Here is a 14,139-nt window from a genome sequence, read left to right as displayed (position 1 = left end):
GCTACTAAATATTATGTCATCATAAGCAAAAAATGTTAGGAAGTTTAGTACATTTTTGAAGTGAAAAGATGCAATTCTCACTGGAACTGCTGAAGTATTTGTACTGAAAATAAAATTTGCCATTAACTGAAACCAAACTGAAATCCTTTTCTTGGTACAGCTCTAATTGTGATAATGCCATGTAGTTTGGAGCATCTTACATAATCTTAAAATATAAGGATTTGTATATGTGGATAAAAATGTCATTATTAATTATTTTTAAGAGAAGGAAAGAGACAGCACCTGAGTGAGTCACAACTTTTGCCTGGACAACAAGCTGACTTCTGAAAGGTTCAGAAAAAATACTGCAATTTTCATTATACCAGTGGTGCACCTTTGTCACAGAAGTCACAAGGCAGCAGAGGAAAACTCCATGTGTATGTGAGTGGTATCCCATGTGAGGAGCTGTGATCAGAATAACGTGATGTGGTCCTCTGAATCTAATAGCTCCCATGTAGATGCACTACTGCACTTTCCTGAAAGGGATAAGGAAGGATATGAGGAGGCATCCAAGGCAACTAAAAAGCACCATCTAAAGCACGTACACAGCATCATCAACCAGAATTTCATGTCAATTCTACGTGCTGTTAACTGCTTTATTTTTTGAAAATGATCTTAAGATCTAAACCGTGTAGTCCATATCCATTCATCTTGTAGATATTCTTCCCATCTTGCTACTGAGAGAAACTAATTTTCACTCCACAATTCAATATATAGAGTGCCTGCCACTTCTTTCTGCTGCCAGTAATCTTGTTTGCTTTCTTATGCTGATGCATTTTATGTAAAATGTACATGGAGGTAACAGCAAAGAGATACACAGCTTTTGGTTTCTGAAACCAAAGGAATCTCAAATTGGGAAATTACGCTGTTCATCTACTTGCTGCTTTTATTCATGACAGGATTGTGAGGCTAAATACACATTTGCGTTGACTCAGTAGGGCTATTCTTGAAGAATCAAGGAGAAAAACTCTGTTTCTCTCCTCCTTGAAAAGATTAGGTTTGGCACCTCAAGTCTCCTTCCGAAGTCCTGAAGCTGAAGGACCTTAGCAGTGTATTACAGTGCTCTGACATTTTATCAAATTACTGAGAGTTACTCAGTATGATTCAATGTCTTTCTCCTTGTTGATAAAACAAACAAAAAAAGAATTTGAAGAGAAACAACTCTGAGGGGAAATCATGGAATCACAGAACCACAGAATGGCTTGGGTTAGAAGAGACCTTGAAGACCATCTAGTTCCAACCCCCTGACTTGGGCAGGGTCGCCACCCACCAGCTCAGGCTGCCCAGGGCCCTGTCCAACCTGGCCTTGAATGCCTGCAGGGCTGGGGTACCCACAGCTTCTCTGGGCAGCCTGTGCCAGTGCCTCACTGCCCTCTGAGTAAAGAATTTCTTCCTAACATCTAACCTAAATCTTCCCTCTTTTAGTTTAAAACTGTTCCTCCTTGTCCTATCACTATCAGATCATGTAAAAAGTCAATATTCCTCCTGCTTTATAAGGACCTCTCCATTACTGGAAGACCACAATGAGGTCTCCCCAGAGCCTTCTCTTCTCCAAGCTGTGCAGGCCCAACTCCCTCAGCCTTTCTTCATAGGAGAAGTGCTCCCGCCCATCTTTCTGGTCCTTCTCTGGATCCATTCCAACAGCTCCACATCTTTATTTTTGTTCTGGGGACCCCAGGCCTGTGTGTAGTACTGTAGATGAGGCCTCTTGACGGCAGAGCAGAGGGGTCAATGCCCTCCCTTTCCCTGCTGGCCACCCATCTTTTGATGCATGTCAGGATACTGCTGGCCTTCCAGGCTGCAAGTGCACACCACTGACTCATGTCCAACTTTTCATCTGCCAGAACCCCCAAGTCCTTCAGTATTGGGCTGCTCTCAAGTTCTTCTCTCAGTCTGTATACGTATCTAGGATTGCCCCAATTCAAGTGCATCTTGTACTTGGCCTTGTTGAACTTCATTAGATTTGCATGGGCCCACTTTTCAAGCCTGTCCAGGTCCTCCTGGATGACATCTCTTCCTTCTGTTGTATCAACTGTACCACTCAGCTTGTGGTATCATCATCAGACTTGCTGAGAGTACACTCAATCCCATTGTCTAAGCTGTGCATATAGATGAAAAGCACCAATCCCAAGGAAGAACTCTAGGGGGCACCACTCATGACCAGCCTCCACTTGGACCTAGAGCCATTGGCAACAACCTTCTGTCTGTGACCATCCAACCAAATATTTACCCACTGAATGGTCCACCCTTCAAATCCATATTTCTGCAATTTAGAGATAAGGATGTGGTATAGGACCATACCAAAAGCCTTGTAGAAGTCCCAGTAGTCAAGTATCAGTTGCTCTTCCATTTCCAACTGATGTTGTGAATCCATCATAGTAGGTCACCAGATTGGTCAGGCATGATCTGCCCTTGCTGAAGCCATCTTGGCTGTCTCAGTTCACCTCCTCATCTCGTGTGCCTTGATATATCTTCCTGGAGAATCAGCTCCATGATCTTCCCAGGCACAGATGACACTTGCTAGCCTGTAGTTCCCTGGGTCTTACTTTTTCCAGTTCTTAAAAATGGGAGTGATATTTCCCTTTTTCCAGTCACCGGGGACTTTGCCTGACAGTCACAACTTCTGAAATATGATGGAGGGTGGACATGTTCTGAACAGACTGAATAAAATTATCCTTACTTCTGGACTGTTCATTTTCATTCTCTGATCTCTCTGGATATGATTTAATCTGCTTTAACATTACCAGTGCTGTCACAGATATAATCTGAATTTTAATATAAAAAAAAAGGAATAAAAATATTTAAAATCTTTTTTGAGCTTTTTTCAAAAGGAGATTGGAATAAGTTTTTGTTTTTCTTTCTATAATTTCACTTCAAAAGTTCCTCTTTTACTCTCAAAAAGGTAGCATTTTCACTGACACATTGGTGATTACTAAAATTACCATCTTATCAGATTTGTTTTAAATACAGTATCACAGTCCTTTTTCCCAATAATCTTTCAACCTTTTAGTATATTCTCTTAGTACTATAAATGAAACTGGTTTCATTACAGATGTTGTAAGCATGCTAGTTAAAATTCGCTTAGCAGTCAGACTTTTTATATGCATTCATGTTTTCTGAATATTCTTTCAATTGCTCTGCATTAATAACAACTTTTAAATGGATTTTCATGCTCTTTAATTGTTCGGTCTTACAGTCTTTTTTTCTTTCTTTTGCCAGTGACTAATTCAAAAATAGGAGCTTACTTTATATGCATTTTTTAGGTCATCATTAAGCTCTTTGTGAAAAAGATTGAGTCATATAATGTTTTTACAGTGCAGCCCAGATCTCAGTTGGTGTCACAGAGTGCCACTATAATATAAATAAAAACATTAATCATTCCTGTCATTAGTTGCCACTATTACATTCTACTGTAGTGTACTTCTAAAAAAATATTAAATACAAAATAACCTCCACAGCCCATCCAATACTTTTTGATTAGCTCATTTAGTAAGCATGCTGTTTGCTTGCTTCTATAATGATAATTTGTCCAGTAAATCTCAGCTGGGTATCTCTATTCTTCTTTACTTGTCCTCCCATTTCCTGTCTAATGTACACATGTTCTGAAAAGCATTTCTATCTTGGATGCATCTGCTGTGACAGAGAATAGACATGAAAGACTCTGTTTCTGTTTTGTCTCACATTCTTATAATTCTTCTCTGTTTTCTGGCAATATAAGTCTTTGTGGTTGCAACCTGTAGTGTTTCAGATAGCTTCTTCCTTTGTGTTTCATTTTCTTTGGATTGCTTTGTTTCTTCCATTGTCTGTAGCTCTCACTCCACCTGAAGTCAATAGGAATCTTGGTATCGATTTATGTGCAGCCAGAATTTCAGCAAAAGCTCGTCCTGTTATTTTTAACACATTTTTTTTCTTCATGTAGACCATTAAATATGCATGCTGCTTTACAGAAGAATAAAAGCTCTCTCTCCCAGGAGATTTGCGTCTAAGACACCATTTTCACAATTCATCATACTTATCTGGATCCTGTAGGATCTCTTATGTGATATAGGAAGGTTCAAAGCAAAGAGGCATGTGCTTGATTCACATAGAAATCTGCACTTGTGCTTAAGCTGTCTTGCTGTGTAGGGTTAGAGGGACTTGCACATCTAAAATTGTTTAGACAGTTGAATGAAGAAACCTTGAAAATATAAATATGAATACTCTGTGCTGCTGTGTTTGGTTGAAATATTTACTTCCTTCCATAGGTACTACTCTTGCTTTATTTCAAATCATTGAATTTGTCCCAAATGGTGTAGTTTGTGATGATGACAGAGATGTTAGAGGGGCAGGAAATGATCAGAGTTTGGGAAAGGTATAGAGTGAGTGGGAGGGAAAAACAGAATTATCCATCAAAAGCAAGCAAAAATCTGTTACTAAGATGAGAAAATAGGCAATGAACAAACAAACAAAAAAAAAAAAAAAAGGGAAGGGCACAACTCATGGTGGGCAGGGGAACATAAGATACAGCAGCAAATGAAGAAGTAAATGTTCCCACTGAAAAATGTGTGAGACGTCTTTTTTGTTCTGCTTGCTTGCTTCAGCAAAGGAAACCATATTATGCCTGAAACAAATATAGCCCTCCTGATCTCCAGGGAGCATCCTAAGCTGCAAGATCCCCAACCAATTATCACTTAGAGGGAGTCCTTTCAGTTAGTTGGACCTGCTTAGATTTCACTCATCATCTCAGTTCTTCACTATCTTCAGTTTATCTCAAGGTTCCCTTATGGTTATTTTGTTGTTGTTGTTTGTATTTATTTTGTTGAATTTTGCTTGTTTGGATTTGAGGTTTTTTTCTTTTGGGGATAGGATTGGAAAAATGGTTGTTCCTACTTCTGCTATTTTTAAATCTGAGAACGGAAGAAGGTCCAGCAAACCATAAATAACAGTAAGAACAACTAATTTAATGCAGTAAATTGGGGAAGGCTTGGGGAAGGCTTACAGTCTTGTCAAAGTGATGAGGAAAGTAGCATTGACTTAATCTTCCTCTGAATTGGTGAGACTTTCATTGCAGTTTTTTTTGTGTGTATATGTGGGATTTTTGTGTTTTGTTTTCTTTCTTGTATGTGTGATGGTGTGGGATGTTTTTTGTTTCTTATTTGCTTTTGTTTTCTGGATGTCAACACAAGGTCCATAAAATCTGTTGTGTAATGTAAGAGGGTGGCATTAAAAGAGCAGGTACAATACATTTGTACCTGCCCTCCTGGGTTGTGCTGGCCTAATGTCAGGTTCCTATTTGTTAAGAAATGACATGGAGGTGAAGTGGTCTTGTTGAGTGCAAGTGATTTATCACATGGCACAGTGCCAGCACTTGCTATTACATCAAGCTGTCAGTTTCTTTTCTGTAAATTAAACCACATTTCACAACTTAAAAGATTTTCTAAGCTTATTTTGTAGACAGAATTTCTAGCAATACCTTGCAAGGCAAACTGGGCTCTATTTAATCAGAGCATATATTTTTATTTCCAAGTATGACAAGGAGTATTTTCCCATTTCTATAACCAATAATTGTTGATATTCATACCTCAAGCAAGGAACAGTGCAGGTTTCAGTATAAATCCTGAAAATTTGAGTTTTTCTTATCCCCATAATGCTCCTTCTTTCACTTTTCATCACTGTGTTTCTTAACTGAAAAAAAAAAAAAGAAGGAAAGAAAAGAACCACTACTAACACTGAAGTTAGATATTTTTACAAGGCAAAAGATTATCATTTATGTTGTGAGACAAGCATTTATGGTATTTTCCATCATCTAAGTGAGAGAATCTATGAAAAATAATTATTGGATAGACCAGACAGTTGGGTGGAAAGAAACAAAATGAGGTTCGACAAGGGCAATTGTAGAGTCCTACATCTGGGGAGGAATAACCGTATGCATCAGTACAAGATAGGGGCTGACCTGCTGGAAAGCAACTCTGCAGAGAAGGACCTGGAGGTCCTGGTGGACAACAGGTTGGCCATGAGCAAGCAGCGTGCCCTTCTGGACAAGAAGGCTAATGGTATCCTGAGGTGTATTTAATAAGCGTGGCCAGCAGTTTGAGGTAGGAGATCCTCCTCTTCTACTTTGCTCTGGTGAGGCCACATCTGGAGTACTGTCTCTAGTCCTGGGCTCCTCAGTTCAAGAAAGACAGGGGTCTCCTAGGAAGAGTCCAGCAGAGGGCCGCAAAGATGACTAGGAGACTGCAACGTATCCATTATGAAAGGCTGAGAGACCTAGGACTGTTCAGCCTGGAGAAAAGAAGGCTGAGAGAGGATCTTATCAATGATTATAAATATCTAAAGGGCAGGAGCCAAGTGGACAGGACTGGGCTCTTTTCAGCAGTGCCCAGTGACAAATCAAGGGACAATGTGCACAAAGTGAAACAGAGGAAGTTCCATAAGAACATGAGGAAAAACTACTTTGGGAGTTATAGACCATTGGAACAGGCTGCCTAGAGAGGTTGTGGAGTTGTTTTCTCTGGAGATAATCAAAACTCACTTGGACATTTTCTCATGCAAGCTATTATAGGGAACTTTGCTTTAGCAGGGGGATTGGATTCAGTGATCACCAGAGATCCCTCCCAACCCCTGTTATTCTGTGATTCTATGATTTCTGCATCACTCTGGTGTAGACCACTGCTGTCTGCTCAGTCTCTTAATAACCCTCAACAGCACATTGCAGGTAGCAGTCTGAGTCAGATGAAAGAATGGGAACAGGAAAATCCACATCCATATCTGAAGACCAGACTATAGATTAAGGAACCTACAGCCACCCAGACAGCAAGAAGATAAAACAATGGGCTGATTTTTTTTTAATGTATTGCAGCCACAGTTCACCTTCTTTTTGATGTCCATGAAGTTTTTTTTTCCTTGATTTGTTTTTTGTTTTTTGTTAAAAAAAAAACCTAAGAAGGTTTTCATTTAATTATAGCAAATGAGTCTTTTTGCATAGCTGTCAAAGTCTATGTGTTCATTATAAAAATCAGTAATGTCATTTGCATACACATGGAAATGATGACCACAGATATATTTAACATTGTATTCCATTCCTTGCACTACAGTCTTCTCCAGGGTGATATTTCCAACTTTGATGGTTCCTTCCTTTGCCACTCTGAGGCAGTCACATCTGTTTCTCACTTTTTTTGTTTGTGAATTGGGCAGCAGGGAAGGCCTGCAGGTTTTCAGTTTAGATGTGTGAAAAATAAGTTTTTTTTTTTCAAAAGTAAACAGTATCATAACCAAGAGGCCGAGGGTGTGGTTCAGATTAATTAAAAAATATATTTCTTTCATTATAGTTCAATCTAGTTACAGTTCCTCTGTTTATGTCACATCATTTGCCGACATGCACTTTTAGCTTTGGACTTAGTGCTAAGGTCTGTTCAGTATTCACCAAATGCCTTTCAGAACTGTTGCCAGAAATAAGCTTTTTTCTATCCAAAACTGACCTGGAGATTCTAATTCATTCACTTACAGCATCTAGCCTTGACTACTGTAATTCCTTGGTTTGCTGGGCTTGGAGCCAAATTGATTGGCAGGCTCCAACTTACTCGGAATTCAGCAACAAGGCTTCTGACCCAAACCACGCCACCTCTATATCCTCCTTATGCTGCAAATCTGTATAACAGTGTAAAGGAAACTACAACAGTTTCCTTTACACTGTAATTTTATGGGTGGAATTTTTCTTTTCTTCTGCGTGTCAGCTGTCATGCTCTTACAGAATTTTTCTGAGCTAAATTGCCATATGTTCTACTCTTGTACTTACAGCAGTTTAGTGTGGGGTTGTTTCATCCTGTATCCCTAATTGGTGGAATTTGGAGTGAAATTCTGTACCAAATATGATTATTTTATCTTCCAGTGAAGATCTTTTGTTTTTATTTTAGCACATTGTGTTTCAGTTTCTATTTTGTCACTTTTTTATTGTAGGATGTCATAAAACATTCAGTTGTTGATGTTCTTTATTATTGAATACAAGAAATTAAAAATAATATGCATAATATACATGGCAGCTGATAACATGATCAGCAAGGCAAAAATTGGATACCTCTTGTCTCCTGAACACAAGGAAGAATTTCAGCCTTCACTCAGTCATGTTTAAAATAGTCTACTTGATGTAAGGATAGGTAAAAGTTTTCTCTCTACCTCTTAATCTACAGATAAGGCAGTACATTGGTTCTCATTTCTTTCTGTGGTAGTGTCATTTTCAAGCAAACTATCACATTTTCTCTTGCCTTGAAGAGACGGCAATCCTATATTTTATGCAACTGCTACTGGCATAATGTAAGGTATTCTTGTTGTTCTTCCTAGTTTTTCTCTGGTTGTTTTTACATTTACACTTGATAACAATACCCTATTCCTGTGACATCTTTTATGGCAACAAAAACTGAGATTTAAACTTCCATATAATATGTTTACTAAAGCCTGCACCTCTAAGAAAGTGTATTGTAGTTACACTACAGTCATTAGACAGTGACAGTTCCACATCACTTTAGGCTTAGATATTTGGGTCTTATCAGTTGTTATAAATCAGAAGAAAAACAATTACCTAAAATCTTTTGTCTGAAACATGCCACATAAATTACCAGGCACAGAATAATTCATTAAGAAAGATGCAATTACCTACACATTCTAGGTTATATTCATAGAAAAAACAAAGACATAGCTTGGACCCTTCCAGAACGAAGTGTTTTGTTTTTTTTTTTTTTAACCTAATTTAGTAAGGAAATAGCCTTGCATATGGTCAATGAAAATTTGATACAGCGTAGAACTTAACAACAGATGTTTGACAATGAATATTTCATGCTAATTAATAATTCTACTTACTAGTCACAGTTGATAGTAAAGTGCATCCTAGAGCTCAAGGTGCTATAGAGATATAGGCATGACCTGTTACTTCATTTTGAAAATTTCCTTCTGGAGTTCAAGAGATGGTCTGAAAGTCATGGCCAGCAGGTAGACTAGGAACAACTGCTTCACTCAGATTCTCCAGATAGCAGCCCAAATTGTGGAGCTTCTTTCTGGCCAAATCTTATGGAAGGAAGAATATGTTGTCTGGACAGCTTCTCAACTGACTCCTGGCTTCCCCTCATAAGTGTGTGCTGCTGAACTAATTATTCATCAAATCTGATCTCAATCAGGGGTGCGTACATTATGTCTTGTCTATCAGTTACCAGAGTGCAGGACTTATTCCTATTTCAAGCAAACAGGTTGTCTATGAGAGAATAAATGAATCTTGATGCAGCATGAATTAACCTACAAATAAATGTGGCCTGGAAGAATGGGTGTATACTAGATTGGTGTCTCATAAAACAGCAATTCAGGATTTTGGTGTAGTGCAGGAAGACATGAAGACACTTTCCTGTACTGTTGAACTATGTCCTAATCACAGTCTTGGCTGCTCTTTAACTCTAGTGTAATGCTTGGAGACCTTTTATTTTGGATGTTACCTAATCATTTTTTGTAATACTACATAGCCTAACATGCTGTGTATATTTAAATTTCTGTATATATGCTGATAATTTCTTTGAATACATAAAAGTGAGACATTGGTGTTTGACGTATATGATTTTTTATTTCCATAAGTCCCCCAAAATCATTTCCCATAAGTCTCAGTCGAGGCTTCCATGACCCTCAGGACTCTTGACTGATCTCAAAATATGACTTTGCTTCACACCCATCCTTTCAAAAGTGAAGCAAATTGAGCACAATGTGCACTGAAGTATGAGAAGAACAAGAGGGTAACTTTACCTAACAGCAGGTACAAAGAAATGTCTAAATCACAGATATTGTTAATCATCACATTTGTTATGATGGGCATTCATTATTCTCCCTTCAATTTCCCTTACCATCCTTTGTAGGCCGCTGGATGATATTTCTCTATATTCCTTGATTTTTAACATCTAGTTCACATAGTATCTGACCTCTTTTTTTTTTTTTTCTTTCAAATATTTGAGAGTTAAATAAGTGAAGGAGATCCTTTTTCTGCTCTCCATTTTGTCTATTGCAGTTATGCAGAGAAAACTCTTTTACACCTTCTGTCTGGTGTTTCCATGGAGGATAGTTTCTGAAACTATCATATAATCACTTCTGATAAATCTTAGCACCTGTTCACAGAATGCAAATTAAACACTTTAAAGTTCAAATGTTTTTCAAACTTCATATGATCATATTAATACCCATTAGTGCAAAATGGGAAACCAGATCTTCCATATATCTTCGTCAGTCTTTTCTACTTGAATTTCCACTTGCAAACTAAAAACAGATTTTTAATTAAGCAAGATTTTCTGAGCACCTGGGTCATCAACACAGTGACAGTAATTAAATTCTAGCCTCAGTTTCTACACATGTAATAATAGAGTGCTTCAGCATTTTCATTCTTTTGAAATTAATTGAAAAAAATGTACACTGCATTACTTTGTTGATACATCCACCCTCCACTCCAAGCAAATTCTAATATGCTGAAATGATCATATCTCCAACTGAAACTTACAGGGATCACAAATGGATCAGATCATCACAGCAGTTCTGAAGCAACATTGTTAGTATAAATATCCAAGATTTACTTTTAATAGGAGATATGTACTTCTGTATATTTAGAAGTTAATTAAGTAACCCTGATGATTGCAAATAAAATCTTTCTTGTATGGCATCATAGAATCATTTACGTTGGAAAAAACCCTTAAGATCATCACATCCAACTGTCACCTAACACTACCAAGGCCACCACTAAACCATGACCTTTAGTACCAAACCCAAACATTTCTTAAATACCACCAGGGCTGAGGTCTCTATCTCTTCCCTGGGCAGCCTGTTTGAATGCCTAACCACCCTTTCCATTACAAAGTTCTTCCTAATAACTATCCTGGTGCAATTTAAGGCAATTTCCTTGTATCCTATCACTCATTATCTGAGAAAAGATACCAGCCTTCACCTTGCTACCACCTCCTGAATCTCGAAGCAACCTGCACAGAGGCAAAAAAGAGAATAAAAGAAATGAGTGTGATTAATTTCCACATGTAGAGGTGAAAGATCTATCACTGACTTACAAAGTGAGCTCACCATTTTAAGAATAATAGATTGTTATATATAGCAGGTTCTTTCACATCTGTGACTTGAGGAGTGAAGGAGAAAAGTCAGCAATCAGCTTGGTGAGAGACCAGATCAGAGGTTGTTATAGCACTTCTGTTACCCTCTCCTTCAATGAAGGAGGGGAGAAGGAGGTGTTGCAAGCAAAGCTTTACCAAACAGAGTGAACATTATTTCAGCCCAAGAATCCAGAGGTCTTTTAGTTAACTGTGCCAGGATCAAGGCAACTTCCATCTCACCCAAATCATTTTGAGACAGGTCACCGTTTTGGAAGGACAACATTGCTTGTAACTGATGTGAAGAGAAATACGAGAATTAGGAGAAAAGGTTCTAGTTTAGGATGAAGAAGCAGTTAAAAACTTAAGTATCTTAATCATCATTGATGACTGCCTTATACAATGATGTCTGGCTTCAGAATGAATTCATGAGAGTTGATTGAGGGAAGCCCATTTCACATCTCTTCCTTGAAGGCAGAAAAATGTAACCATTCATATATATAAAAACAGTACACCACGGACATGAGAGGAAATGAGCTAGCACAGGTGAGCTTCTATATATTAAATAACAGAGAAGCAGCAGCTGCAACTACAGCATGTAGCATTTAAATATGATTTAGCCCTTCCTACCTGCTGGCAAATTTCCACTGTCCTGCACTTGAGAGCAGATCCTGCTTGTTTTTCATGTTTTCATTTGCACATCCTACTTACCTACATGCAGCTGTCACAGGGAAGTACATGCCAGGTTTATGCCTTGAGTTTCATGGCTATAGCCACATGTTTACAGCCACACGCATAAAGGCACATGGCTGCACAGAAAATAATAGCAGATATCACTGGGAAGCAGCTGCATGCATGTTCTTTGGTACGTGGTTATAAGTTGTGTAGACTAAACTTGTGGAGACAGACTTGAAGGGAGACATCTCCAACACTGATAAAATGTAAGTACAAAAGACACATCATTGGATGGATATTGATGATGTTGTTTCAGTAATGACATCATCCATAGACTCCTAGTGTCTTTGCTTTGCTTCTCTATAGTGATCACAACATAAATTGCTTGTCTTGTTTGACTTCCTTGTTCACCAAAGTTGAGCAGATTGTCGCCGTTTTCAACGCTTCTACCAGACAAAAAGCTTGGGACCATTTCTCGAAAGCCCAGCGAAAGAACATAGACATTTGGCGAAAGCATTCTGAGGTTGGTGATTTTATTATTACTTTCTATCCATCATCTCACAGCTGGATTGACACAGAACGAGTGTGATTGTAGCTGGACATAGTGTATTCAGCAATATTTACAGCTGGCATTTTAGCTGTTAATCAACTGGCCATTTTACAATCTCATCTACAGTATGAGTTGTTCCCATTGCTCTCATAAGGATAACAGTCATTAAATAATGCTAAGACAGAGAGCAGTGTGTTTTTATTTTTCATGCAAGATTTGGGAAATCATTGGAGGAATGTTTACTATCTGAAATAATGAACTGAAGTAGTGAAATTAGTAACGCTATTTTCAACTAAGGAGAGAATTAAGAATTATTAAAGAAAAACATCTTTTTAGGAGTCATCGTGATCTGGTTTCGAAAGGAGGATTCTGTAGCACAGATTTTTTCTGATTGTGCCATCACGTGGTCATTATAAGATGACTTTGCCTGAAAATAAAATAAGAGAATTTCTTTCTTAAATAAGTGTTGAGCATATTCAGTCCAGAATTACGACATACTCCTTCCCATTTGTTTTATATTTTTCTTTACTAAAGTAGATAAATCATTTGTATTGATTCTAAGTATATTGCTTGCAAAGAAAAGAGTATAAATGCAATCATAATGCCACACAAAGTTAGCAATGTGGGAACATGCATGTGTGACTGTCATAAGCATGAGCAGAGGAATTGGGATTCTAACTCTCCTTGCTGCAAGTGGCAGCAAGGGAAAAAACAGACCTCATCTTATGTTTTGGTCATCCAGCTTTGGTTTTTAATTCAGTATATACGCTATGAACCTGTATTTTAAAAAGTAAGTACCACTGTCTTTGTTTTCTTTCTTTCTTTCTTCCTTTTTTTTTTTTTTTTTTTTAATATGAGCAATTTACATGCAGTCGGCTTACCTTCACATAATACAGTATGTCAATTGTTAGTATCACAGTCCTCTAAATGATTTTTCTCTGTCTCAGAATAAAAACTTTAGAAGGTAAGGTGCACTTATTTAATTATTTTGTAGTACACTTGGAAAATGAGTGTTGTACACTTAGTTTGAGAAACACTAAGTGCTGTGATATAAATCATTTGGATAACGTTTTAAGTGCCCATTAACTAATGCTAAATTACAGTTGAATACCAATGGCACTAAATGTAACATCCACATGAATACCAAATGAATTCTTTATTATCGACGCTATTATGGTGAATACCAAATGACTTCACAATAATGGGACACTTAAAATAAAATGTTAGCATAATTTATTGGTACAAACTGTATTTTGCGTTTTGTTCACAATATTTCATAAAAGTAGTGGTTAAAGCCTTGGTTTAATTGGAAGCTGGGAAGTTGGGGGCTGATATTTGTCTTATCTTTCTGAAAGGTATGAAAATTATTATTTGTTAGTAGTTCATTTCAATTACACTAAGACTATCCCCTCTTAAACTAACTTTCCATAAAGGGATATGGTGTATCATTGGTTTGCTGTCTACAAAATACAGCAAATTGACAAATAAACAAATGTTTAATGGAAGAAAATGTTTAAGAGTTGATCTTTCCAGAAATGTTAACTCACTACTTGCTTTTTCAGTATTTGTTTTTTGTTTTTCTAAAAAGAGAAGAATAGGATAATAAAAACAATTCAGAAACATACAAAGTCTCTCAGTAAAACAATGTGTTTTAGAAATGCCTGTTTTTCAGATGTGAAATATGATGGAAATGTACCAAATGACAGCTTTGATTTAAATCATATCGTCTAACCATGACATTATCTGCTGATTTGTTAATTACCTGATCACCTTCCCTTTTTTTCA

The 14,139-nt window shown here is 37.4% G+C and overlaps 1 protein-coding gene across 20 annotated transcripts in view; it reads left to right on the top strand.

Annotated features, from left to right (window-relative positions):
• The window catches only part of ENOX1 (ecto-NOX disulfide-thiol exchanger 1), a 366,488-nt gene that overhangs the window by 286,138 nt on the left and 66,211 nt on the right, over positions 1–14,139 (top strand). For all 20 annotated transcript variants that reach the window (XM_040657725.2, XM_046898713.1, XM_040657671.2 and 17 more), the window contains one exon: positions 12,221–12,327. In XM_040657725.2, coding sequence (XP_040513659.1) covers positions 12,221–12,327 — 107 coding nt within the window. The remainder of the gene's footprint in view (positions 1–12,220; positions 12,328–14,139) is intronic.

Source organism: Gallus gallus, chromosome 1 (genome assembly GCF_016699485.2).
Source record: "Gallus gallus isolate bGalGal1 chromosome 1, bGalGal1.mat.broiler.GRCg7b, whole genome shotgun sequence".
Taxonomy (NCBI): domain Eukaryota; kingdom Metazoa; phylum Chordata; class Aves; order Galliformes; family Phasianidae; genus Gallus; species Gallus gallus.
This window is presented reverse-complemented; position numbering and strand designations above follow the sequence as displayed.